Source organism: Thunnus thynnus, chromosome 18 (genome assembly GCF_963924715.1).
Source record: "Thunnus thynnus chromosome 18, fThuThy2.1, whole genome shotgun sequence".
NCBI classification, from domain to species: domain Eukaryota; kingdom Metazoa; phylum Chordata; class Actinopteri; order Scombriformes; family Scombridae; genus Thunnus; species Thunnus thynnus.
Genome location: NC_089534.1, coordinates 5,296,657 through 5,320,790, shown reverse-complemented (window position 1 = coordinate 5,320,790; position 24,134 = coordinate 5,296,657). Strand labels below are relative to the sequence as shown.

Below are 24,134 nucleotides of genomic sequence, written 5' to 3'. Positions count from 1 at the left end.
TTTTTAAATTCTCCATCTGTGGGAAACACTGGAAAGTTTGACCAAATTTTCTTTATTAATGGAGGATCAAATGATTGAAGCCAATAAGAATATTTTTTTTTTACAGTTTGGCAAATATCAACAAATCACAGATAAAATAGTCATACTCAGTGTAATGATCTGTGTTCCACTGTTCTAGATTACATCACATAAACTTTTAATTTTGATAGATTTTAATAATAAAATAATGTTTCCAAGCATCTTGTAGTTGGTGTTTAACTACAGTTTGATTTGAATCATTACTTTGGAATTTTGCTGAAATAACATCAATTTTAATAATTGATTGCTGAAGTTGTTTATCAAGAAAAACATCAATCAGTTGTTTGATCTGGTTTCATTGCCCATTAATGACATACACATACACAAACTGAATTTCTTTAAGACTCTTTCTTGGACGTCACCTTGTGCTGTAGAAAATGGTGCATTTTTTAAAAATTTCGCCAAAAACAATATAATTGAGAGATGAATTAGAAATATTTCTTAGTTGCTGCCCTAATTTTGACAAATATTCTTAAACTGAAAGACAAATGATAACATTAAATTTCCCTACGTTATATGCGTTTATTTACTGTAATAATACATTGAGGTAACAAGCCTTTTTTTCTTTGTGTTGTCGTGTAAAACAACACTAAATGTATTTTTTTGTTGTCGTGGTTTGTGGTCTTTGACCCCGCCGGACTAGAGTCACAAATAAATTTCTCCATCAGACAAAACATTTCAGCATATTACCATAAATGATCTGTACAATTATGTGAACGTGGAGATCGGGGCCTCCTCTACCTTTTATTATGGTAAAGTCCCATATTATCATTTAAATGAACATCTTTAATAATAGAGTGGTGGGCTTTAAAACGAGATTGGCTAAGATGTGAGGACTGGTGGATTTATCGGAGGACCTTGTTTTCTCAGAGGTGGATTGTGGGAAGTGAAGGTTGTTCTTTGGTGTGAGACGTGTTTGCTCAGGAAGGATAAGTGGTCCAAATGCTTGATCTGCAGGGTTACATGTTTTTTTTTCTTCTATTCCTCCTCCTCCTCTTCTTCTTCTTCATGGCTCCTACATAAACATTTTGAAGAACACAGAGAAGGAAAGGAATTGATGTTGAGGTGTAAGAGACTCTCAGCAGGTGTTTAGTTCACAACACGGTTTATCTTTCCAAGGACCGGATTGGTTTTTGCTTCGTCGTAGCTTGAAAGCAACGACAGATAGAAATTTGATTGTGGAGTGGAGAGCCGGCGGTGCGGAGCGTTTCACACATATATATAGTAGACTGGGGAGTTTTAAAACAGGCTCTGTCTGATCAGGATTCAGCCGGGCTCGTGAAGGTTTTTAAATGTCAGTGCAGCCACGTTAGTCTGATCAGATTGGATTTTAAGCTTTGTGCTGCGGTGGAAGTTTTGTAGAAAAAGGGCAAAGGAAAGCTTTTTTCTTTCCGTTTCCCAGTCGGCTCTCAGTATTTTTTTTTTTTTCTCTCCCCCCTTTTGTCCTCATGTTGGCTTGTTAGTCACATTTTCAAACTCAAAACACTAGCAACAAAATGTTAAATTTAGACCTGATCGGAATTAAAATACATTTGTTCACCAGATGTTTTCATCTATCTTGCTGTCATGAGAGTGGGGAAGAAATGTACACCTAAACAAAAAAAAAGCCAAATATTCTGTTTCTAGCTTCTTCAATGTTGCTGTTGTTTCATATCGTTGTAAATCAAATCTCGTTGGGTTACGGCTGTTGTTCAAATTGCAGGTTTTACTCACATAGAAGAGGAGAAGAAAATAACATGAACTTCTGATCATATAATACAATTCAATGCAACATCTCCGTTCATCCTATAGCTGCAAAAATGACCACATAGTTGAACCAGCGATGACACAATCTCAGCAGGAATATGCATTTGAAGTGAAACGATCAGGTGGCGGTAGTTTGACTGACAGAAGATGTATCGCCAACACACAAATCATTCATTTACAACAATCACATCTAACACAACCAAACAAAACCTGAGAAACATGAGAAACCTATAAAAACTTGATGTTTAAAACGACTACAGAGTGCTCATTGGAACTTTGACCATGTTACATACATAACATATATCCAAAATTATATTGTAGTATATAAATGACAGAAAGCATGTGTCCCCCTTTAATTCAACCGATAGTAGTAAAAAATTTCCAGATTCCAGCTTTTCAAATGTGAGGATTTGCTGTTTTGTATGGTTATTAATTGAATATCTTTTAATTGGGTAATCAGAAACATTGATTGACAGGGGTGTCCTGGTAAGCTGGTGGTTAAGATGCAAACTCAACCCTTTGTTGCATTTGTATATATATTTTTTGACTTGATTTGATATTAACAGTAACCATAAAGTGGATTCAGAAAGTACTTGAGTCCCTTCACTTTTTACTCACTTTATTGTGTTGTGGATTTAATAAAACTGACATTTTTGCAGTCTGCACTCAATAACCCATAATGAAAGTGAAAACATGTTTTTTGAAATTTTTATTTATTGAAAATCAAAAGCTAAAATCTTTAATTTACAGAAGTATTCAGAGCCTTCGCGATGGCACTCGAGATTGTTGTCAGACGCATCTATTAGCTTCAATTATCCTTGAGATGTGTCTAGAACATTTTTGGAGTCCACCTGCGGGAAAATTGAATACATGTCATACAAATTGACATAGTATTTATATTTTATGGGTTATTGAGTGCAGATTCATGAGCAAAAATGGCAATTTTATCAATTTAAAATTAAATCTATAACACAAAGTGTGCAAAAAAGGGAAAGGAATCCACTGACAGATTAATAAAGGGTTTAAATAATCTGCAGCTGCAGTCAGTCTTTCTAGTATGAATGTGTGTTAATAATAAGCCTTTACTGTATGTTGGTGTTTTGTAAAGTCATATTAAAGTCAGAATATTTCCTGATTGATTTTTCAGGGCTGTGCCTCCTGGAAGTGGTACTTCCCGTTTCACTACGCCCCGTTCGCCTCTGACTTCAAAGACATCAAAGGCATGTTCACAGAGTTTGAGAAGGGAACCCAACCGGTAAGAACGGAACCAAACTTCTTTCTCTCGTCTTCCTCTGCCTCTTCTCTCCACTTTCTCTTCTCTGATCTTCTGTCTCCTCTAGTTTCCTAGAGGACCTCGATGTCTTTTGTGTTTTTACCATCTTCTTCTTATCGAAACGTTGTCAAAATCCACCACAACAATCACAACAGTTTTAGAATTTATAACAATGTACTTACCAATGCATTTCTTGTGTGATGTGTATCAAGTATGTAAATGACTTGTGTGGTTGTTTCATGCAGTTCAAGCCCCTGGAACAGCTGATGGGAGTGTTTCCTGCTGCTAGCGGCAACTTCCTGCCCCAGACATGGCGAAACCTCATGAGCAGTCCGGTAAGTTTTTTGGATCCAAAATGAGGTTCAGGAGAACTGTTGAGACAATTCAGAAGTCTCTGAACTCAAGTTGAGGTGGCTGTGAAGTATTACAGTGGAGTAGAAACATATAAAACCTTCTAAGATCAGTTTCTAAAGGCCTACAATTAGCTGCTGTCTTGTCTTTTTTTACAAGTTATAATATCAAAGTCTTCCTTTGACACAGGATTCTTCCATCATTGACTTCTACCCGGACGACTTTGCCATTGATCTGAACGGCAAGAAATACGCCTGGCAAGGTGAGTCACTGTCCCGTTAAATAACACAGAATGTAAAGGTGAGATTTGTTCCAGCTAGTTCATGTCATTACCTTGACTTAACACAATCACATCAACAGTATCACAACAACCTCCAACACAAAATATGCTTTAGATGATAGATGATTATGGTTTATTGTTTATTAGAGTTGGTCATGGACATGTTGCCTGAGAGGTAAAACACAGGGCAACGAATTCCCAAAGTGCTCAGTGCAGGTTGTGGAGCTCTTAAATTCAATGTAACAGTTAAATATTAGATGTTTGTATCAGGATTTTATATCAGGAAATACTTTACTTACAGCTGTAATGTTTGATCGTGCCAAATTTAAGTCAGTATGGCAAGAAAAAAAACACTTTTTCATACATTGTTATCACTCAGTGGGTATTGGTTGGTGGCAAAAAATACTACAAGGGTTAGAAGTCCAATTCCAAACCAAACTCGATCAACAGTTTTGTAATTCGTATGTGAATGTCAACGTGTGGTTTGTTGATGATGTTCTGTATGTGTGCTGCTATCTGAAGGCGTGGCCTTGTTGCCGTTTGTGGACGAACGTCGGCTGAGGGCGGCTCTGGCTGACGTTTACGCGGACCTCACACCTGAGGAAGGTGAGCAGCTTTCCAACACTGACTGTTGCAGTGTGAAACTCCAGATTTCTTATAATGAAACGTACCTCTTGTAGTAAAAGTGGTTAGCGTGTTTTGGTATCATTCTGGTTCCAGCTTCTCAAATGTGTAGATTTTCTGGTGGTTTTCATTATTCTTCTATGATAGTGAACTGAATATCTTATAAGACAAAAGAAGACATCCGGGGACGTCGCTTTGGTCTTTGGGAAATAGTCACATTTTTCACCATCTTCTGACATTTTATAGACTAATGGAGGAAATAATCAGATTAATCAATAATGAAAATAATCATTAGGTGAAGCCCATTCTCAGTATAATATTAGCAAATCTTTTCTTTTGTTTTGTTTGTAGTTTTGAGCCACAACTTCTATTAGTTTCTGTGTGGTGACACGCTTTAGATTAACAAAAGTTTGATACAAATTTAAGACGCAACCTTCAGATATACTTTGATTGTACCAGCTGCTGTGACCACAGTTCAGAAAACAATTCAATTCACTGAAAACTGCCTCAAACTGTTTTTAATCATACAGTATAATCATCATCTTAATAACATACTTTACTGTAGGCTCCTCATCTTCCCCTCCTCTTTCTTCCCTTCTTTCTTATGACTCTTCTTTCCCTTCTTCTTCCTCTCATTCATCATCATCATCATCTTTCCTTCTTTATTCTCCTCTACCATACAGTCCAGTAAAACGAGTGCACCAGTTTCTCCCAGTAACCACTGGTTTCCTCTCTGACCACAGCTACTCTCTGTTCTCTGTTGCAGTGAAAAGAAACAGTCTTGGAAGCGACGTCATGTTTCTCGGGAAGTCTCACCCGCTGTCCGACTTCATCCATGAACTATACCGTGCAGAATCTCGTGAGGTAAAAAAAACAAAACCCAAACTTTACATTAACTGAAGTCCAAAAATTCCCAATAAGCTGATATATTACACAGATATGTCTGTTTAACTTAAATCAAAAGCCATAATGGGAGATGTGGACAAAGGGAAGCATTAACAACATAAGCAGCTAACACACACACACACACACACACACACACACACAGTCAGCTGCTTTGTCAACTTAACACTTCTCTGTAATGATAGTCTTCTTCTGTGCCTCTACTGATAAAACTTTTAATATCCAGTAAAGATCTCTCTTTCTTTGCTGCGTCATTCTGCTGCAGATGTGTTTGTGCAGCTGTGCAGGTGTCGCCTGAGTTGAATTCAGTCCTGTTGATTTAAGCTTTTGTAAACCAGGGCAAAAGTAGTTTTGTCTCATGTTGTTTAGGCTGTACTTCATCATGAACCTGTCTCAGAAATAGAGCTGCAACTGTGAGCCTGAATAAGGTCTGATCAGGATCAGCTCAAACTAGATGCCACGGAGTGATGAAACTGTATTTAGAGCTGCAACTATTAGTCAATTGACAGAAAATTAATCTGCTATTTTGGTCATCGATTAATCGCTTTACATAATTCTAAAAAATGCCAAACATTTGATGGTTTCAGGTTCTCAAATTTGAGAATTTGCTGCTTTTCCTCATCTTACAGTATAGTATTATTGAATATCGTTGAGTTTTGGATTGTTGGTCAGACTAAGTAAGTAAGCTTTGGGCTGTAGGAAGTTGTGATGGGCATTTTTCAGTTTCTTGATCTTTCATAGACCAAAACAATTAATAGATTACTTAAAAATAATAATTGAAAGATCAATCATTAAAAATCATCATTAGTTGCACCTCTTGTGTCGTCTTCATACAGACTTGGATTATTCATTTAATTAATTTAAGCATTAATATAATTCACAGTGTTCATTACTCTCAAAAATATTCGTACTACTGGTAACAAGATTAAAGGTCAGAATTGTTCATTATATCCCAAAGTGATGGACAGAACAAACACATTATTGTTGGCAAAATAATCTCACCTCAAGGTCCATCAGCTGTTTTGGTGCTATCTATCACATGGTCTTGGAGACCTTCTGCATCTGGGGTCAAAGATGGACTTGCTGCTCAGGTTTGTGATTGCCAGACTTTCTTATTTATCAGACCATCTATGGTGGATCGTGGTGCTTCCACTCCCATGGATTAGTTTCTCCCAATCCTTGTCGCCCCGCCTTTGTGTCAATGGCCGGCGATTCGCGTAGTGGTTCGCAGCACTAAAGTTCTCACAAATACGGGAAGAGGAGAAGAAGAAGGGCGGGAGTCCAGATGAAGCGAAGACAGCTCTGGAGGCGAGGTGTTGTTGGAAAACAACGCTGATCACCTCTGCTGAGCTTCGGCTCGGTGTATCCTGTTACTCTGTGGAATGACTTCCCTTTATTCGCGGTTGGGAATGTCAGACTCCCCTTTTTCTGACCTGTCTTCCCCGACCCTCTCAGTGACTTGATTGCCCTCCCCCACCCCCGGTTAGTGGAATCTACCTACACGATGGAGAGAGTCTCCGTCATCTGCACACCTTGCCTCAGGGTGCACCCCGGGATTCTTCTGTTGACAGCCGGGTCTCTACACCTCTGAGAATGGCGTTACTGAATGTTCGCTCCATAGCAAACAAATCGTTGGTGCTAAATGATCTTGTCTTGTCTAAGAAATTATACTTTCTGTTCCTGACTGAAACCTGGCAGAGGGATATGAAACTCGGCCCTCTCATCGAGCTCTGCCCGAAGGATTACACTTTTATCAGCTTGCCCAGGATTTCTGGTCGCGGTAGAGGACTTACTGCCGTGTCCAGGATCCACTTTGTATGTCGCTTTGTGAGCATTGGGTCATTCTCTTCTTTCGAACTTCAAATGATTAAAGTCGGACGTTCTAATTCTTTTTACTGTATTTTAATCTACCCTCCGCCTGGCCCGAACTCATCATTTTTAATTGAATTCGCTGACTTTTTGTCCTCTGTCCTTAAGCTATCCAGTTTTATCATTTTTAACATTCATGCTGATGATGTTTCTGACGGTTTTGCCTCTAGTTTTATTAATATCACAGTGTCTTTTAATCTCACTCAACATGTATCAGGCCCTACACACAACTGAGGGCATACTTCTTGACCTTGTTTTTACTCTTGGTTTGAATATTAATTCTTTATTTTCCAAAGATCTTTTTATAACTGATCACAACTGTATTTTATGTGATTTGTTGTTTAATCTAGACTCCTTACCTTGCCGCTGTGTCATTAGCTCTCGCATTCCTGAACCACCTTTTTGCTGCAAAGCTCTCTGCCACTTTCCATTTAAACTCTGTTTTACACAGTGATGATGACTACTGGCCCTTTATGAAACCCCTCAGTTCAGCCTCTGTCTCTAACAGGCAGTCTTGGCTCCTGTCTCTTTAAGGCCACTCTCCCAATGAGCTCACTCTGTTCTGATTGGCCAGCCTCAGGAAGCCTGCCGAGGGGCAGCTGCATCAGAGTTGTGTTAAGCTACCGCCGATGCAAACCCAACTTTTCCTGCTTTACTGCTTCATATTAAAAGCTTTAAACGACTAAATAATGGGAGACTTTTATTGTGAAGAATTTACAGGGAACAAAACGTGTTCCTCATGGAATTAGCAGAGCTTTGTTAGCGGCGCTAAAAACTGTCGACACAACAACATATGGAGCTATTCGCAGCTCTTTGTTCTGCAGATCAGTTAGAATGATGCAGGAAGGAATAGTACAAGTAGCAACAGCCACAGTGATGATGATGTTTGATGAAGAGCTGCAGACGACCAGTACACTCAACAGGTAAACTACTGGTTTTACTTCGCCGTGCTGTGTAATGGAAAAACACTCACAGCGTTCCAGCTCGACTCGAGTCATGACTCGGCATGACTATCTCCAATCAATGGAAAACGCCGTAATGCTAGCGGAGCAGAGCAGTGAACTTGCATTGTACGTGGGACAGATCAATAAATCCGTCACAAACCGACATCGGCTCGGGCTGAAAGTAGTAAAAATCATTGGAAACCAAGTGTGCAGAGCAGTCTGAAACCGGTGCTTTTTGGTCACAGGGATTACTTCTACATACGTTGACCTCATTATTTGACACTTGGGCCACGTTTAATAAGAACATCCGACATTGTAACATTATATATATCAAAGAAAATAGGAAAAGCATAATAGGTTCCATTAAATGACACCTTTGCTGCTGAATTGACACGTTTGAATCAATTCATGATTTATTTCTTGATATAAACTGCCCCTTTGTCTCCTTCAGGGCACTGAGATCCCTGCAGAGCTCTGCCACGGAATCCAAGGTACATTAAATCTTGATGACGACCCTATTCTACCAGATAAGTAAGGAACGCCTGCTTTATTCTCACTTTTGTATATTTTGTCCCATGTTTTTTAACACTAACCCCCTGAATGCGAGCTGGTCCGGTGTGACGACTCCGACCGGCTCATTTATTCATTCTTTTTGTTTTTGATGTTTATCCTTCAGGGCGGTGAAGTCGCCTATTCCGATGCTGCGTGACATTTCACAGAACAGTGCGATCGGGTAAGGACCATCTATCATCGTAACTGTCAAAAAACCAGAAGGAAAAGCATGAGAGTTGAACGTTTTGAGATCTTATCTCGTAAACACTATTAACAAAATCACAACAGATAGGTCATGCTGTAGCAGCTGAACAGGCTGAATCCTCTTTAGTTAGACATAAAATTGAAAGTGGTTTGTTCTTGAGCTTTGATTTGATTGCATAAACTTCCTCTGACTGGAATAAAGGATGACTAGAGTGAAATGTTCAGATGATCAACATAAAACAAGACATAATTGATGTTAGATAGAAGAGGTTTGAAACCCAGGCAACAAATCCTTTTTTTTCAAACTTTTAATTAATGCTGCAGCTTAGGATAACCCAATATCTATATATCTGTTCATAAGTTTTGATTGTTTAATCTACAGAAATGCTCATCACAAGTTCCCAGAGACCAAAGTACACCTTCAAATGTCTTGTTTTATTGGCCAACAGTCCAAAATCCAAAGATTTGCAACAATATAGACGCAAATTCTTACATTTAAGATGCTGAAACCAGAGAATATCTAGTAGTTTTGCTTGAAAAATCTAAACTGATGTCGATAAACTTCTACTTTAATGTGCTGGTTCATTGTAGAGACAGGTGTTCATAGTTTAATTACTTCCCTCTGCATAAGGAAAGTTGCTAATTGGAATCCCAGTAAATCTCAGCTGCCTCCACATGCAGCTCAAAATCAGAGTGCAGGACTTAAAAACGATGGTAAACAACAAAATATTCCATCCACAAATAAGCGGTTTGATAGCAGGTTATTTTTAGACTGGTCCCGGTGTTCACTGTGTGTATCTGTAAACCCACCCGTCATCAGTTATCAACCTTTCTTTGAGGGTGAACCTTTTTAGAAAATGAAAGTGACATAGACGAAGCAGTCTGAGAAGAAAATGATATATATATGCTTGATCACAGAATAATCCTCGTATCAACCGTCGCAAACTCTCACACACTGGCGGAGTGTTGAAGGGGAGATTTTACTATTTTAAAAATGTGAGCTAATGGATTTCTCTTTGTCCCCAATTGAAAATGATTTTCTTGTACTTTTCAGAGTGCAGTTCAAGGATCCTCAGTATGCACAAGATTTTGTGTTCAAGGCGGTCCTCCTCGCTGGAGCCAAGTGAGGATTTTTTTTTTTTCTTTTCTAAGCTTTATTTATCACAAAAATTCTTTGCTAAACATTTAAGACATTTTCTTTTCAGGTGTTGGAAGCTTTTCATTTTTTCACTCCTTATTATTACGGGACAAAGCTGGTGCTTTTCACAATGTTCTCATTGTCAGTTAATCCCATAAAAAGACCAAAACCAACAATGTTTTAATCCGTCTCTCAAAATTTTTTTTTGATTTTTGCTACTCTGTCGGTGCCTCAAGGTCATTGATCCCTACTGAAGATACAAGTTTTTAAAAACAAGTCACAGTAACTTCCTAAAACAGCTGTAGCTTTTAGCAAATGTTACGCAAACAAGAGAATAGAAAATAGAGAAATAGTGCGTTTGTCAGGAACTATTTTCAGTGGCGAATGAATCCACATTTGGTGTTCCAGCAGCAGGACGATGTGTGAGGGACTGAGTCAAAATAAACTACTGTGTGTTCATGGTGATGAAGGAACATGTCACCCAGTGCAGAGGTGTGACTCATTCAGGTGTTTTTAGGTGAGGTCTACGGCACAGAGGAATAAGATATATCAGACTTTATACACACACAATACTTGTTAGTAGATCAGTTCATTGTTGTGTTTTCATGGGATTTGCTGACAAGAATATCATCAGAAATGTTTTTTTATACAGTCACATCAACCACCATACCATACCATACCTTTCATTTGGGTATTTTTTCACATTTTGATATTCATTTGTTAACTTTTCACAACTTTCATGGATCTTAAAATAAGATAAAACACAGTGGCGGCTCCTAGTTCAGGAGAGATAACTTCAAATTGACTTTTGTAGATTTTAAAACTCTGTTAACTTCTTGCAGTACGATATTACTGCTAACATTTTTTTTAATGTTTTACACAAAAGACACAAATTCTCTTTAAACTGCTCACTTGATTCTGTTTTACACATATTAAAGTTTTCCTTCACTGCTTCTTTTGGACAGATTTCTCACCAGTTTTTGTACCTAACAGTCACTTTTTTATGTTTAATCATGTAGAAAGGAATTATTAAGTGAATAGGATCAGTCTGATGCCTTCAGATTACTTTTTTTACTCAAAGATTCCTTATTTTTAATTATATAAAACAGAAAGACACGTCAGCTCTTTGCATGGGTGAAGCAGCAAATGTTAAATGTTTCAACTTTTGTCTGTCTGTTTCTTCTTCCAGGATGCCCAATAAAGTCCTGAAACCTGGGGACTGGGAGAGGGGGAACAGGGAACCATGGAGACCTCAGCTAGGCTTCAACCCAAACAGACAGCAGGCTCACCTGGACCAGTCCGGCTTCAGGGCTCTGGGGTAAGTTTCTCTACGTGATACTGTTGACTGTAAAAACATATCTATGTATCTGTCCAACCACAGGCTCTGGTATTATTCCTGTTTGGACAGAAAGCAAAGAATTTACCGTATTGGCCCAAATTTTTTAATTTTCATGCAAGGCTGTCATGAGTATAATTTATATGTCTGGAAAAAGTGTTTTGAACAACGAAAAAACATCCACAAAAAGCAAAATTTTAAGACTTTTATTTGTCATTCGCATTACAAATGTCACCCTTATGAAATTACGTCGCACTCTGAAAAAACAGATCAATAAATGTTTATATTTATCCATTTTGCACAGCTTAATAAACAGCCATAAACATATAAAACTCTACAAACACACACCTGCCTCTGATGCATCTCGTGGGGTGTGATGATATAATTTTATGGTGAGCCGTGTGAAACAATGGCCGTTGATTCTGCGGTGACTCAGTGTTCAGATTTCGTAGAGGAGTACAGTATTTTAAAATGGAAAATGTGTTTAAATGTTTGTATCCCCCCCCCCCGCTAACGGTCCCCATTAACCAGCCGTCCTTGATTATGATCTAAGCGCTCTCCTCCACACATTGATATTATCATTAAGGAAATGTGAATAATTGAACATCTGGCTCGGTCCGACTGTAGCGTGTTTGGGAATTAATTATGCACGGATTTGAAGAAACACAATGTATTCCTTTTTTTTTTTTCTTCTTTTCCAGCTAAACTAAGTCGTTAATTCAGTAATTCAGGCAGTTATGTGCCTTGATGGGGCCAAACAGGCAGGTGCTCAGAGGATGGTGAGCAGGAAAACCTGGAGAAGAAAAAGGATCTTTTTTTTCTTTGTTGTTGCTTTTCATTTTTAACCAAATGACTGCTCTGTATTAAGTGTAGTTTGGGGATGAAGCAATAATGAACTTAATACCCGATGATATCCACCACCTATGGAGACTTCTATGTGATCACAGCTACAGAAACAAAAAAAAACCTAACTGGTTCATATTTTATCATCTAACCCTCTTATGTATATAATTCATGCAAACATCAATAACTTTAGATTTTGAGACATTTTTGTGTCGTTTAATCACCAAACAGCATTAGTTTACATTACTTGTAAGAACTGATCAATCCAGGGTGTCTCCAGGTCCTAAAGAATGTCTTTAATGTCAAGACCTTTTTGATAAGTCACAGTAATAAAAGTACAGGTGTAACTGATTAATGTAATAATGGCTGAATTCCATTTAGCTGCGTTAGTTTCAGGGTTCTGGTATTGATTATGTCAGCTCATTGTCATTGTTTACTTGGACACTTAGTTTGTCTGTACAGAACTTCAAGTTTCTTTATTCTTTACATCTCATTAGACAAGTATAAGAGAGTAAAAATCTTAGGTTTCAGCTTCCCGACAATGCAGTAATGAGAAAAAAACTACATTAAAGTAAATGATAAAAACAATAGTAATGAGAGTATAAACAACAAGAAGGGTACAAAAACAACAGAAGCGTTTAAGCTGTTTTCTTCAGTCGTCCGTCTCACAAACATCTGATGGAACAGATTTGTTTTTGGGTTTTTTTTTTAAGATGAATTTTTTGGGTACTTTTTGCGTTTTATTGGACAGTTATTGGCGAAGAGGCTGACAGGAAACAGGAAGAGAGAGATGTGGATATGTGGCTTGCACTATCAGCATGTAACAATGACCCAAAGTGTATTTTTTACATGTGTAACTACAGTAGTTGTCTTGAGAATACGGGTGACCTACACTCAGCACTATTTTACTTAAATCGATCCTTGAAGGTCAATAAACCATAACTGAGTTTAGTTTCTATAATAAACTGACCTGATAAAGAAATAAAAATATTTCTCGTCATATGAGCTCACCACCGACAGGTTTAATTATGGGGGTCCAGTGCACAGGTAAGGGTCTTGGCTTGCTGACCCTTGTCTATAAAAAGCTATCTCTTGGGAAGGAGCTGGAGTTGGTGCAGGAGGTGGAACGGTAGCAACTCCACACACAGCAACATCTCTGGAGCCAAATGCCTGAGTGCTGCTGTGTCTGAGTTTCCTGACTATTGTTTTTGCCTGTGTGCAGAACAAAAGTTGAGGCCTTCTCTGAGTCTCTGGGAAGGGTCCTGAGGAGGGGTCTGGAGGAAAACTGGAGTGGGGTGATCAGCAGGAACGTCCTGCCTGATCTTATCTTGAGTGGTGTTTTGTTACATGGGGACGTATTACACATAAATGTTAGAACATCAGGTAGTTCATAAGTGTATCTGGTACCAGAAGACTGAACATATTTACATGTACAAGTCAGGTTATGCAGTCCATTGAAAAGGACCCTGACAAATAAAGTGCAGAGTTGTCCAACAAAAAAGATGAACCAGGTCAAGACGCATAATACAACAGACTCATCCTTGGTTTGATGCCAGCCAGGGACCTTTGTTGCACGTCATCCACCTCTCTCTCCCTGCAGTTTCTCTCTGTATTTCAATTCAATTCAATTTTATTCATATAGCACCAAATCATAACAAAAGTTCTCTCAGGGCACTTTTCATATAGAGCAGGTCTAGACTGTACTATTTAATTTACAGGGACCCAACAATTCTCCCATGAGCAGCACTTGGCGACAGCGGCAAGGACAAACTCCCCTTTTAATGGGAAGAAACCTCAAGCAGAACTGGGCTCTAGGTGGGCGGACATCTGCCTTGACCGGTTGGGTTGAGACAGAAAAGGGGGAGGGTGGGACAGGGAAGCATAATAACAACAATACTAACAATAACAACAAAAATAATAAAAAATAATAGAGATGACTAGTAATAATAGAGAAGGTGCAAGGCTGGACCACGCTGTCATCACTCAGGTTCACAAAAACTCCGGGGAAGTAGTCAAGTTAGTAACATGCATTAATGGTTACATTATGGGAAGCAAGTCTAGGCCTATAGCAGCATAACTACGGGCTGATCCAAGGCAAGCCTGGCCAGCCCTAACTATAAGCTTTATCTTCTGTATCTTGACTGTATCTTCTTCTGTTAACCCAACCGGACATTTGTAACGTCAAGCAAACATGCACACATTATTGGTAGACTTCATTGTAACGTGAGCGCCATATTTCGACTGTTTACCTGGTCATAGTTGAGACAAAAGATAAAAAGATTACTGCTGCGGTAACTTTCCAGAGTTACAGTCTTGTCTCATAACATTATTAACTTCTGCGCTGTGGGTTGGCTCCTGATAAGTCTTTAAATTCACTGATCTGTTACTCAAACTGGACTTCTTGGGTGGTGTTTCATGGTCGGTACCTGAAGCAACACAACCATGAATGCAGCCTCTTGCAATTCGTTCTGAACACCTGCTGTTTGAATTGACCCTTCAAGGCCTTACTACTATGACAAGAAGAGGATTTGAGGGCAAAAAGAGACCACCTGGAATTTCTGTAGAGATAAACATGTTTGTGTATAAAGATGATGAACATCTTCTCAAAATGTAAGAAGCTTGTTGAAAGGATGTGTTGTTGTGTGTTAGATTTTACAGCACAGCTTTTTTTTTGTCTTTCTTCAGTCACAATCTGAACAGGAACCAACGTGGCGGAGGTCAGTACAGCAACACCCCGCCGCCAGGCAACTACAACCAAGGAAACTACCGTCCTTCACACAGCGGCGGCCACCAGCCCTTCCAACGTAAGGAACACACACATATACACACACATCTGGACAGGTGTCCACTGAACTACTATAGATAGTACCGCAGATTAACATGGGACCAATTTTATTAGACATAAACATTAATTAATATATTATGTAGAGATGATGATGTACATCTTGTTGGGTTTTGTGTGTATGTACAATACCAGTAAAACAATTTGGACACACTTCACACATTGAAGTGAATGGGAAGTTGTGTCCAGACTTTTGACTGGTACTGTGTATAGTAGCAAAACAAAAAACATCATCTCAGCTCGACAGACTTTGAAGGTGAAATTGGATGATTTTGGCTAAAAAAAATGTTAGTTTCAGGTGAAAGCTTCCGAAAAAGCAACCTTTGAGTAACAAAGGCGAAGAATAAACTTTCAGACTCATTGGATGAACTGTTGGATTCACAGCTTTAGTTTTATATTGATTAGGGCAAGATGATGCTCTGTGCTGCTCATCAATCCAGTCCTATTAACTCTGCACATTTATTGATAATTAAAATAATCATTAGTTGCAGCCCTAATGTAGTATAATTTAAGTAATATATATACATATATAGTGCTACTTCTCACCCTGATCTCTTGACGATCCATGAAGTGTATTGTTTTGGGACATCTTCATGTTCATTTCTCTTGTCTGAAACAAAGATCATTTGCAGTTTAAGTGCAGCTCTGAACCTTCCTCTGAACTAGTTTTATAACCTATATTAGCAGTAAAATAAATGAATAAACCCATAAACTACTCTACTAGTTTATGACCATCACAGCTTCATCAGCAGCTGGTTTAGATGATCTTTTTCCTTATAAACAGCGGAAACGTGAAGACAAAAGATGATGAAAAAAAGACAAATGGATATGTGTTGTTATTAATTCACTCAGAGGAAATTGGACACTTTTTATAACCAGCTGCCAAACCGCCCCTTTTTAAGACACAAATAATTGTGTTATATGATTAAAAAGCTCCTTTTGTTCGTCACACGAGGGATGGTTGAGCGGCACAAATGGTCACATATGGAGGCAGAATCTCTTTCCCAGCTCCTAATCACGGTCTGTGCTCGGCCCCGGCCTCGGCCCCGCGGTCCTCTGCCAGCTCTTCTCCAGTTTGACTTTGATGTGCCAATTTGCAAGTAGATGAATAATCTCATCTGCCCACTGATAGCGTGCGGGGGAGTCGCGGCTATTCCGGTGGCACTTGATGCAAATAGGGGTTTTTGGCTCCTCCGGATTGCGGTAGCACCTCCCCTGGCCTCTGCTGCTCCTTCTTAATGTTAAACTTTCCAATTAGTGGTCCAGGACAGCCTTTTTATCTCTCTCTCTGTATTTTTTCCATCATTTGTGGGGGAAATAGTTATTTTAATAAATGGGAATTATTGTAAATGTTGAGCTTGTTTCTGGTGACGGAGGATCAACTGAAGTACCTGGAACAGAAATGTGTCATTATTGAAGGTAGCGTTTATATTCAATTTGATTTTTGCTGATTTTTCTCTTTTTAAAGTTGTGAACCTTTGACTTTTTCATTGCGTGATGACAGTTGGATGCTAAAATTTGATCTAAAATAAGATTTATCTATGAACCGACGAAATGATTCAGCTGTTTTAATACAATAAATGACTCAGGAGATTTTCTGAATCCAGCAGGAGTCCGTTTAACATTGATGTTGCAAACATGGACGAACCATAATATTGGCGTCCCTAGGAATGTGATTATCCAGACAAGTAGGCCTTATTCTGCAGCAGGAGGCCAGAAGCTTGCTTTTGTCCAGATAACACTTTCTCAGGGACAATCCTCTGCTTGGCCAGTAATCACCACAGGCTTTGCTCCACTAGGCTTTTGTGGGGGGTTTTTTGGGAGGGGGGTGAGGTTGGGGGGGGGTTGCTGATTAGCGTTGTGGGAGACCAGGGCCGGTAATGAGACTGTCGAGTGGCTCCGCTGGACACAGTGGCCCCCTGTGATAAAAGCATCCGGGAGGATCCCGTTTGATTGGGTGTATGATGCGCTCTGAAGAGGGTTGAAACCAAAGTTAACTTCCCCCTTTTAACAGCGCCGCTACCTCCTGCGGTGATGTGTCAACACACTGCCTCTGAAACATACTGCAGGGCTTTGTGCACTGCAGCCGGACCAGCTGGTGTTTAATAACCAGCCGGGGGAGTCTCTGCTGGTGGCCATTATTGTCTTGACACACACTGACACCAAATTTTAACCAGGGCAGCAAAGTAACGGTTTCATCCAGCGGCCACAGTGGCTGATAAGCCTCCAAAACTCCCCAGCCACTTCAGAATAACAAATGCACACAATAGCTGCTCACACTGGCTGGTGGACCAACTTCAATAACAAGGAGTCACCAAATACATGTGGCCTTTGAATGTCCTTTGAAACATTATCTTTACTATGATTTGATGCTTCTGAAGACTTAAGTTTTGTTCTGAACTCTGCGTCTTGTTGGAGTTTCTCATCAGAGTTGATTAATTTATACACACTGATAGATTTGAGATGTTTTGCTTATTTTGTTAATCTTTAAAAAGGGTTTGGTAGAAAAAGATTCCTCAATGTAAGTGTCAGAAAAAAGTAGAGCTACCAATAAGTTGATCTGCAGAATGAAGAGAATCAGCAACTATTTTGTCATTTTTTTAAGCAAAAATGTCCAAACTTTGCTGGTTTCAGCTTCTCAAATGTGACGATTTAATGATTTTCTTTGTCAAACATGATGGTAAACTGAATATCTGGGTTTTGGACTGAAACACATTAGTATTGATATTGATTTTTTAACTATGTCTCCCTCAGCCACCATTCATCCAAAGGTTTTAATCTTTTCTAAAGTTGTTTCTTGGCTCGTAAACCAGTCGAGAAGAAGAAGCTGGTGAAGTCTTTGGGAGTCTGTTGGTCTGCTTTGTCCAGCAGAGAGAAAAGTTACAGTCCTGCTTCTGTTATCAGACCTGAGCCGGCTGGACGGGGAGCTGAGTCAAATAGTCGCTGAACTAATTGAAAAGAGGTGGAGAGAGACGTTTAGTTGTTTAGCGCGGTTGTAATCCCTGCATTAATACAGTGGACGCAGCGTGTTTTAAGGATTTAAAGCGTAATCCTTTGTTGGCTTTTGTCTGCTGCAGACTGGAGGTCTATACACTTTCAGATCATTGTTAATTAAGGAGATTGACAGGTGTCCACTTGTAATTCTCTCCTTTGAGTCATCGCTGGCGATGAGGAAAAGAAGACCAGTGTTGTGGAGTTTATAATTGGAGCCCAACTGGGTGGTCCACTTAAAGTTTGTTGGTGGAGGAGATAATCAAACATGAAAACTGAATGACAAAAACAAAATGATAATGCGCCGACAGCAGTCCGCCTGCTGGCTGGTAATTGTGAGCTTTACTACTTTCTGCAGCCGTCAGCAGAGAACTGGTGGAATATTTCCTACTTGACTTTTCTGTTTCTTAAACTGATTATTTTAGTTTTTTCTTCTGTTTTAATGATGAGTTCCAAGATGTTAAGTCTCCCATTATAGTTTCTTGGACTCGGACTTGGATATTTGATGAATATCAGTTATCGGCTGGTCCAACATGATCAAGGCTCCTTTCAGTCCAAAGATCTTATTTCCTTATTGGGTTTTTTTCCATTTAATTGCTCAATAATAACATTTAATGTAAATTTACAGGTTTTTCTCTTTGTGTCTAATGATGGTCTCAGTGTAAAGGCTTTTATGTCCGAGGAGGCAAATTGTAGAAACTGGGTGTTTTGAGAGTTTATAAATTTAAATACAAATTTACAGAATATTAGTACAAATGTATCCATTGTGTTAGCTTTTGGGGACTTAAAAGTTCAAATTCAAACACTGAATGTCAACCGGAGCTGGACAATAAGAGAAAAACAAGACCAAAGGTGCTTCTCGATCTGCGTTCTTGTGAAACGTCATCAGTCGCAGCCCAAAAATACTGTTCCAATTCAAAGTCCACATCTAGCCAAGTACAGTCCATTTCGAAATGTGTTCCAATGTTTTTCGGAGACGTGAGGAGCCGCTGGCCGCTAGCAGCCCGGCTCCTGAGATGATTGGCCGGTCAACGTGTCGTCATACCAGGTAGAACAGTCTGATCTCTGCAGTCCCTTTGGTAATTTACTGCTAGCTCTGATGTCTCCGTAGCATTTTGATATGATATAAAACTTTTTGGAAGATAAATTTTGATCTTAAAGATGAAATATGATATTTGTAACTACCACATTAAGTTTGTCTGAATGTAAATATATGAAATTGTTTTATTTTATTAGGATACAGATTTGTTTTTTATTATAGCTACATTACAGACTGAAAATCTCAATTCACTGCATCTCACTGTCTATTTCGTTTTGTTTGTTTGTTTTTTGAGGAAAAACTCTGTTAGTGGAGCTTTGAGTGGACATTATTTTGTCACAGTACAGTCAGGTTGTTGTGTTGAAGTGTGATCACCAGAGTTGAGCTGATGTTGTCGGTAAAAACGCTGCTGTTCTAATTGAAAATGATCGTACCGCGTCCTCTCGTCCTCTGGAGTTGAGTTGAACTTGCTTTACTTTGTATTGAGAAAAGCTTTAAGATTCAGCAGCCATGCTAGCAGCTCTATGAGCTAAACGGTAACGTCGGCATGCTAACATGCTCACAGTGACAATGCTAATATGCAGATGTTTAGCAGGTATCATGTTTACTATGTGTTGGCACATCAGATGATTAGAGCTGTAACTAATGATTGTTTTCATTATCGATTAATCTGCTGATTATATTCTCGATAAATCTTTTTAGTCTGTCAGAAAAAAGTGAAAAATTCCATCACAATTTCTCCAAACCTACTTCAACATATTCAAAAATGTTGTTTTCTTCGACCAAAATCCAAAAATATTCAGTTTATTCACATATATGACAGACAAAAGCATCAAATAGTCACATGTAACAAAGTTTGGCTGGAAAAATGACTGAAAGGATCAATCAATTATCAAAACAGCTGATGATAAATTTTCTGACGACTGATTAATCGATCAGTTTCAACTCTACCGACGATAAACAAACTACCAATACATTGCCCAGCCCTGATATCCACACAGTGTTGTCTATCAGCAGCTTAAAAACACAAATACCAGTTTACAGAAGCTAACGCTGCTATCAGTCAAATCTAAAAAATTTCTTCCAGCGACTCCTTCCCAGGTTTGTAAATGTGAGCCTCTGGTCCTTTTCCCGGCACCCTTCACCCACCCTGAGCCGAGCCACTCAGCAGGCCTGCCCCTATAAACAAACAAGTCCGCGGCTCGCAGCTGGTCATCGCCTTGGCAACAGTGAATCTGGAAGAAGCCGTTCACTCCTCTTTTTTTTTTTTTTTTTTTTTTTTTTTTTAAGTGTGTCTTTGTGAAGGGCTTGCAGCGATGGAACCGGGGTACTTGAGGCGTCCACAATGCTGCCGGCTGAATGCTTATTTCATTTTCTGAACAAAAAAATGCAAATGCAGCGCTCCTGCTCTCCCCCCTCGTCTACGTTCCCCCTCCACAGCCCGGCCATGATTCCACATTTTGAAAGAGCTTAATTTTATCATGACAACTGATTCGTTCTGTATCCATGACAGAAATTAAATAGTTGGTGTTATTCTACTTCTTCTCCCCCCCCCCCCCCACCCCCCCGTTTTTTTTTTTTATCTCCCAGGTTAAAGCCGACATGAATTGGGTTAATTAGTGTACATGTTTAATGTCAGATCCTTCTAGTTTTGGCTTCCAAACAATCAACATGAAGGATTTTCTCAGGTTTCATCACAGTTTAACTCAGGAGAAAGTCGACTCTGTTGATGTGAGTTACTTCCTCAGGTTTTTATGATCCTGATGAGTATTTAAACTTGAAGCACGTGTTGAAGTAAAACATCAAAAACAACAACCTGCTTCTTTCTGAAGGTTTCATATTTCGTAGTTATATCGTTTTAAAACAAAGTGTTGTGTTTTGCTGAGAGCTCTCTGCTTCTGTAAAACTTCAAACCTCTTCTGAACATGTTGGTCTTTTGTTCTCCGCAGATTCCAGGCAGAACAGTTTGCTGGGAGCGCCTCCTTCCTTCCACCAGCCCCAATATCCAAGGTGAGTCTGGCCGGTTTACCGGTCGTCACGGCAAGTAAAGTTCAGTTAACGTGTCGCCGTTTAACCCCTTCGGTTCAGCTGCGTCGGCGCCTATATGGGAAGGATCATTACTTTTCATGGTTTAACTCCAAAATAGTGTTTTGTTAAATACGTCAGCCAAGGACTTGATCCAGCACTCTATAGAAAGCACACAGTTGATTTCATTCTGTACCTTTTTTAATGTTAGAAAATTATTATTTTTTTCTCCCAACAAAGCTTCCTCTTTACCTTCCAACAATGACAGAACTGTGTGTGAATTAAACATGTCAAGGCCCTGCTCCGCGGTTCTTGTAGCTCGACTCCATCTGAATCTAAACCTCGAGAGCTCCTCGTCCCTCTGTCGGGGTGGGGGGGTGGGGGGGGGACTGCCGTTTCTGAATTAAGATTTTTTCCCCGTCGCTCTAAAACAAATTTCTCTCGAGGAGGTTTGTGCAACTTAATGAGGCATCACTAATGCTGCAGGAGGCTGCGTCGTTTCCCCGCGCCGCGGCCAGCCGAGTCCACACAGACCGGCTATTGATTCTGGCTCCAGACCTCTCCAAAGTCCTAATCAACTTCTATGGTTCAACTTTTCAGGCCCATTGTGGCTCGGTGTCACGTCGGGTCAGTAGTTATTAGCGGCGACTGAAAACAGTTTCTTTAACTACTCAGGACCGGACCGAATGAAAATGCAGGAGGAACTTGGAGAGAGAGAGAGAGAGGGGGGGGGGGGGGGGGGATTATGGATTCCAGCGCTCGGTTAAGTCCAGGCGTCGGTCAGAGTGTGACATGGTTCAGTAATGAGGGATGGGGCTTCTTCTTCTTCTTCTTGTTCTTCTTCTCTTTATTGTTGCTAAGCAGAGACTTTTTAATATCACCGCTGGACCGACACATTGTCCGCCGGCTCGTCGCACCGCGGCCGCCTCGTTTCAGGGACGAGTGTCGATCCGAGCCGTATGTGAATATGCTTCATTTCATACTCGCGCGCATCAACGCTAAGTCATCTGTGAGGAGAGGCCGTTTCATCCCTTTGAGAGCTCCATCCCCTCCGTAAACGCCAGTCGATGGGGGGGTTTTAGTTGAGGTCACTTCAAAGCAGAATCAAAGGCCGTCTCTCTCTCTCTCTCTCTCGCTCTCTTTTTTTTTTTTTTTTTGGATCAGGAAGTCCAGAATTGAAGTGACCGTTGGCAGGGAGTTCCTCCAAAAAAAAAGAGAGAAAAGAACAATAAATCTGAACTTCTGAGGCGGAAAAATCAAACCTGCATTTGTTTTTTATGTTTTATTTGAGGAATAAATGCAGAAAAACTCTTAACAAGGATTAAAAGTTGGCCAGATTTTTAATCTTTAATTATTTGATTAAACTTTTTCTGATCCAAATCATAACTTTGCCCAATTTAAAGTGTATTTTATTTACACAAAGATCTTTTCAGGGCTGCTACTGACTCATCTTTTGATTTTTGATTAATCCTTTAATTTATGAAACATCAGAAAATGGAGAAAAGCGTCTTCAGATGTATGACTTTGTCTGACAAACAGTCCAAAACACAAAGATATTCAGTTTATAATGATGTAAAACAGAGAAAACTCTGCTATTTTATTGGCACTCGTATCAAAAAATTTGAAGTATAGTTTTATTTCTACATTTAAAGAGTAAAAAACGTTCTGGGTGACCATTAAACTAAAACCTGTGTTTGATCCGTGCACTCTTGGTCCATTAAGTCAGTTTGGACTGTCAGCACGTGTTAACTTTAGTGTAAAATCTCATATTCATCAGAAATTAATTAAAAGGTTTCAACTCACTGTAACACTTTATAACGACCTCACTCTCATGAATTAAGCAGTTTTAACCTGTGGAAAAGTATTTCTAACTAGATAATAAATTCTTACTTTTATTATCGGTTAAGTGCAGCAACAGATGTTCCAGTTCAGATAAAAAAATCTCAACATATAAAATATCTGTATTGATTTTGGACTCAGGAGTTAACAGATTGTGGATGTGTTGGTGTCTCCAGGCAGCAACAGTACAGCAGAGGCGGGGGTCACGGCTGGGATCGGGCCATGCAGTCGCAGCAGTCGTCGTATCAGCACAACATGAGCCGCGGACGGGGAGGGGCGGGGCCAGGCAGCTACCAGCAGCGCTACGACCAGCGTAGAGACGACTGGCACGAGCGCAGGGACGACCGGGGACAACAACACCAGGTAAACACACAAACAAACTGACGGTTACTCCGAGATCTCACTGTAAAAAAAACAAACAAACAAACAAACAGGTCTTTGTTCTGACGAGCTGTGGGCGGAGCTAAAGTTGATCAACCAGACTTGTCCTCTAGCAGGTTAAAACGTTTTTACACTTTTAATCACTTTGTCTGACAAAAGTTTGAAGCTTCTTGTAGCTTAAACTTCTTGTGCAGTTTGGATTTTCCTGCCTTTAGTCTTTATTAAACAAAGACCATGAACAAGAGATGATTTATGTCAGATTTAGCTGTTAGCTCATATCCCTCTCCCTGAGAGGATACACAGAGATTTCTTCTTCTTTCTTCTTAATCAAAAACCTAAAAAAAAAAGAATCTGATGATGCTGAAAAGTTGACTCAACTTTGTGGGAAAATCCTTTTAAGATCGTTTCATTTGTAGTGTGAAAACATTATAAATTAACTTTATAACTTTATTGTAAACAATCTGTAAATGTATCCTGTTGAACATCAGGATTTGTTTTCATTCAGGACTGAAGTTAACGATGTTTCTCATTATCCATTAATCTGCTGATATGATTTTCTTCAGTAATTAATGTTACGGTAAAAAAAAAAAAAGCTCATCACAATTTCAAAGCCCCAAATAAACATCTTCAAATATCTAAACAACAGTAAAAAACCCAAACATTTACTGCAATAAAAGACTCAGAAATGCAGCAAATTCTCTCTTTTCAGAACCAGAAACAATCACGTTTGACATTTTTGCTTAAAAATGAGTCAAACAAGTATTTGATAATCAAATAGTTGCAGCTGTGTTTTCATTCATTCTGTCAAAGATCATAAACTCATTAAAAACTGATGTAAAGGTTTTAAACTGTGTTTTAACAGTCAAACACTTTTCA

General features: G+C 39.4%; 1 protein-coding gene across 1 annotated transcript in view; it reads left to right on the top strand.

Annotated features, from left to right (window-relative positions):
* xrn2 (5'-3' exoribonuclease 2) overlaps positions 1 to 24,134 on the top strand; it is a 46,484-nt gene that overhangs the window by 20,615 nt on the left and 1,735 nt on the right. Inside the window, exons 19-30 of the mRNA XM_067571820.1 lie at positions 2,972 to 3,079; positions 3,343 to 3,432; positions 3,638 to 3,710; positions 4,251 to 4,334; positions 5,119 to 5,216; positions 8,520 to 8,599; positions 8,745 to 8,801; positions 9,879 to 9,947; positions 11,152 to 11,280; positions 14,827 to 14,945; positions 20,963 to 21,023; positions 23,054 to 23,240. Of these exons, the coding sequence (XP_067427921.1) occupies positions 2,972 to 3,079; positions 3,343 to 3,432; positions 3,638 to 3,710; positions 4,251 to 4,334; positions 5,119 to 5,216; positions 8,520 to 8,599; positions 8,745 to 8,801; positions 9,879 to 9,947; positions 11,152 to 11,280; positions 14,827 to 14,945; positions 20,963 to 21,023; positions 23,054 to 23,240 (1,155 nt within the window). The remainder of the gene's footprint in view (positions 1 to 2,971; positions 3,080 to 3,342; positions 3,433 to 3,637; positions 3,711 to 4,250; positions 4,335 to 5,118; positions 5,217 to 8,519; positions 8,600 to 8,744; positions 8,802 to 9,878; positions 9,948 to 11,151; positions 11,281 to 14,826; positions 14,946 to 20,962; positions 21,024 to 23,053; positions 23,241 to 24,134) is intronic.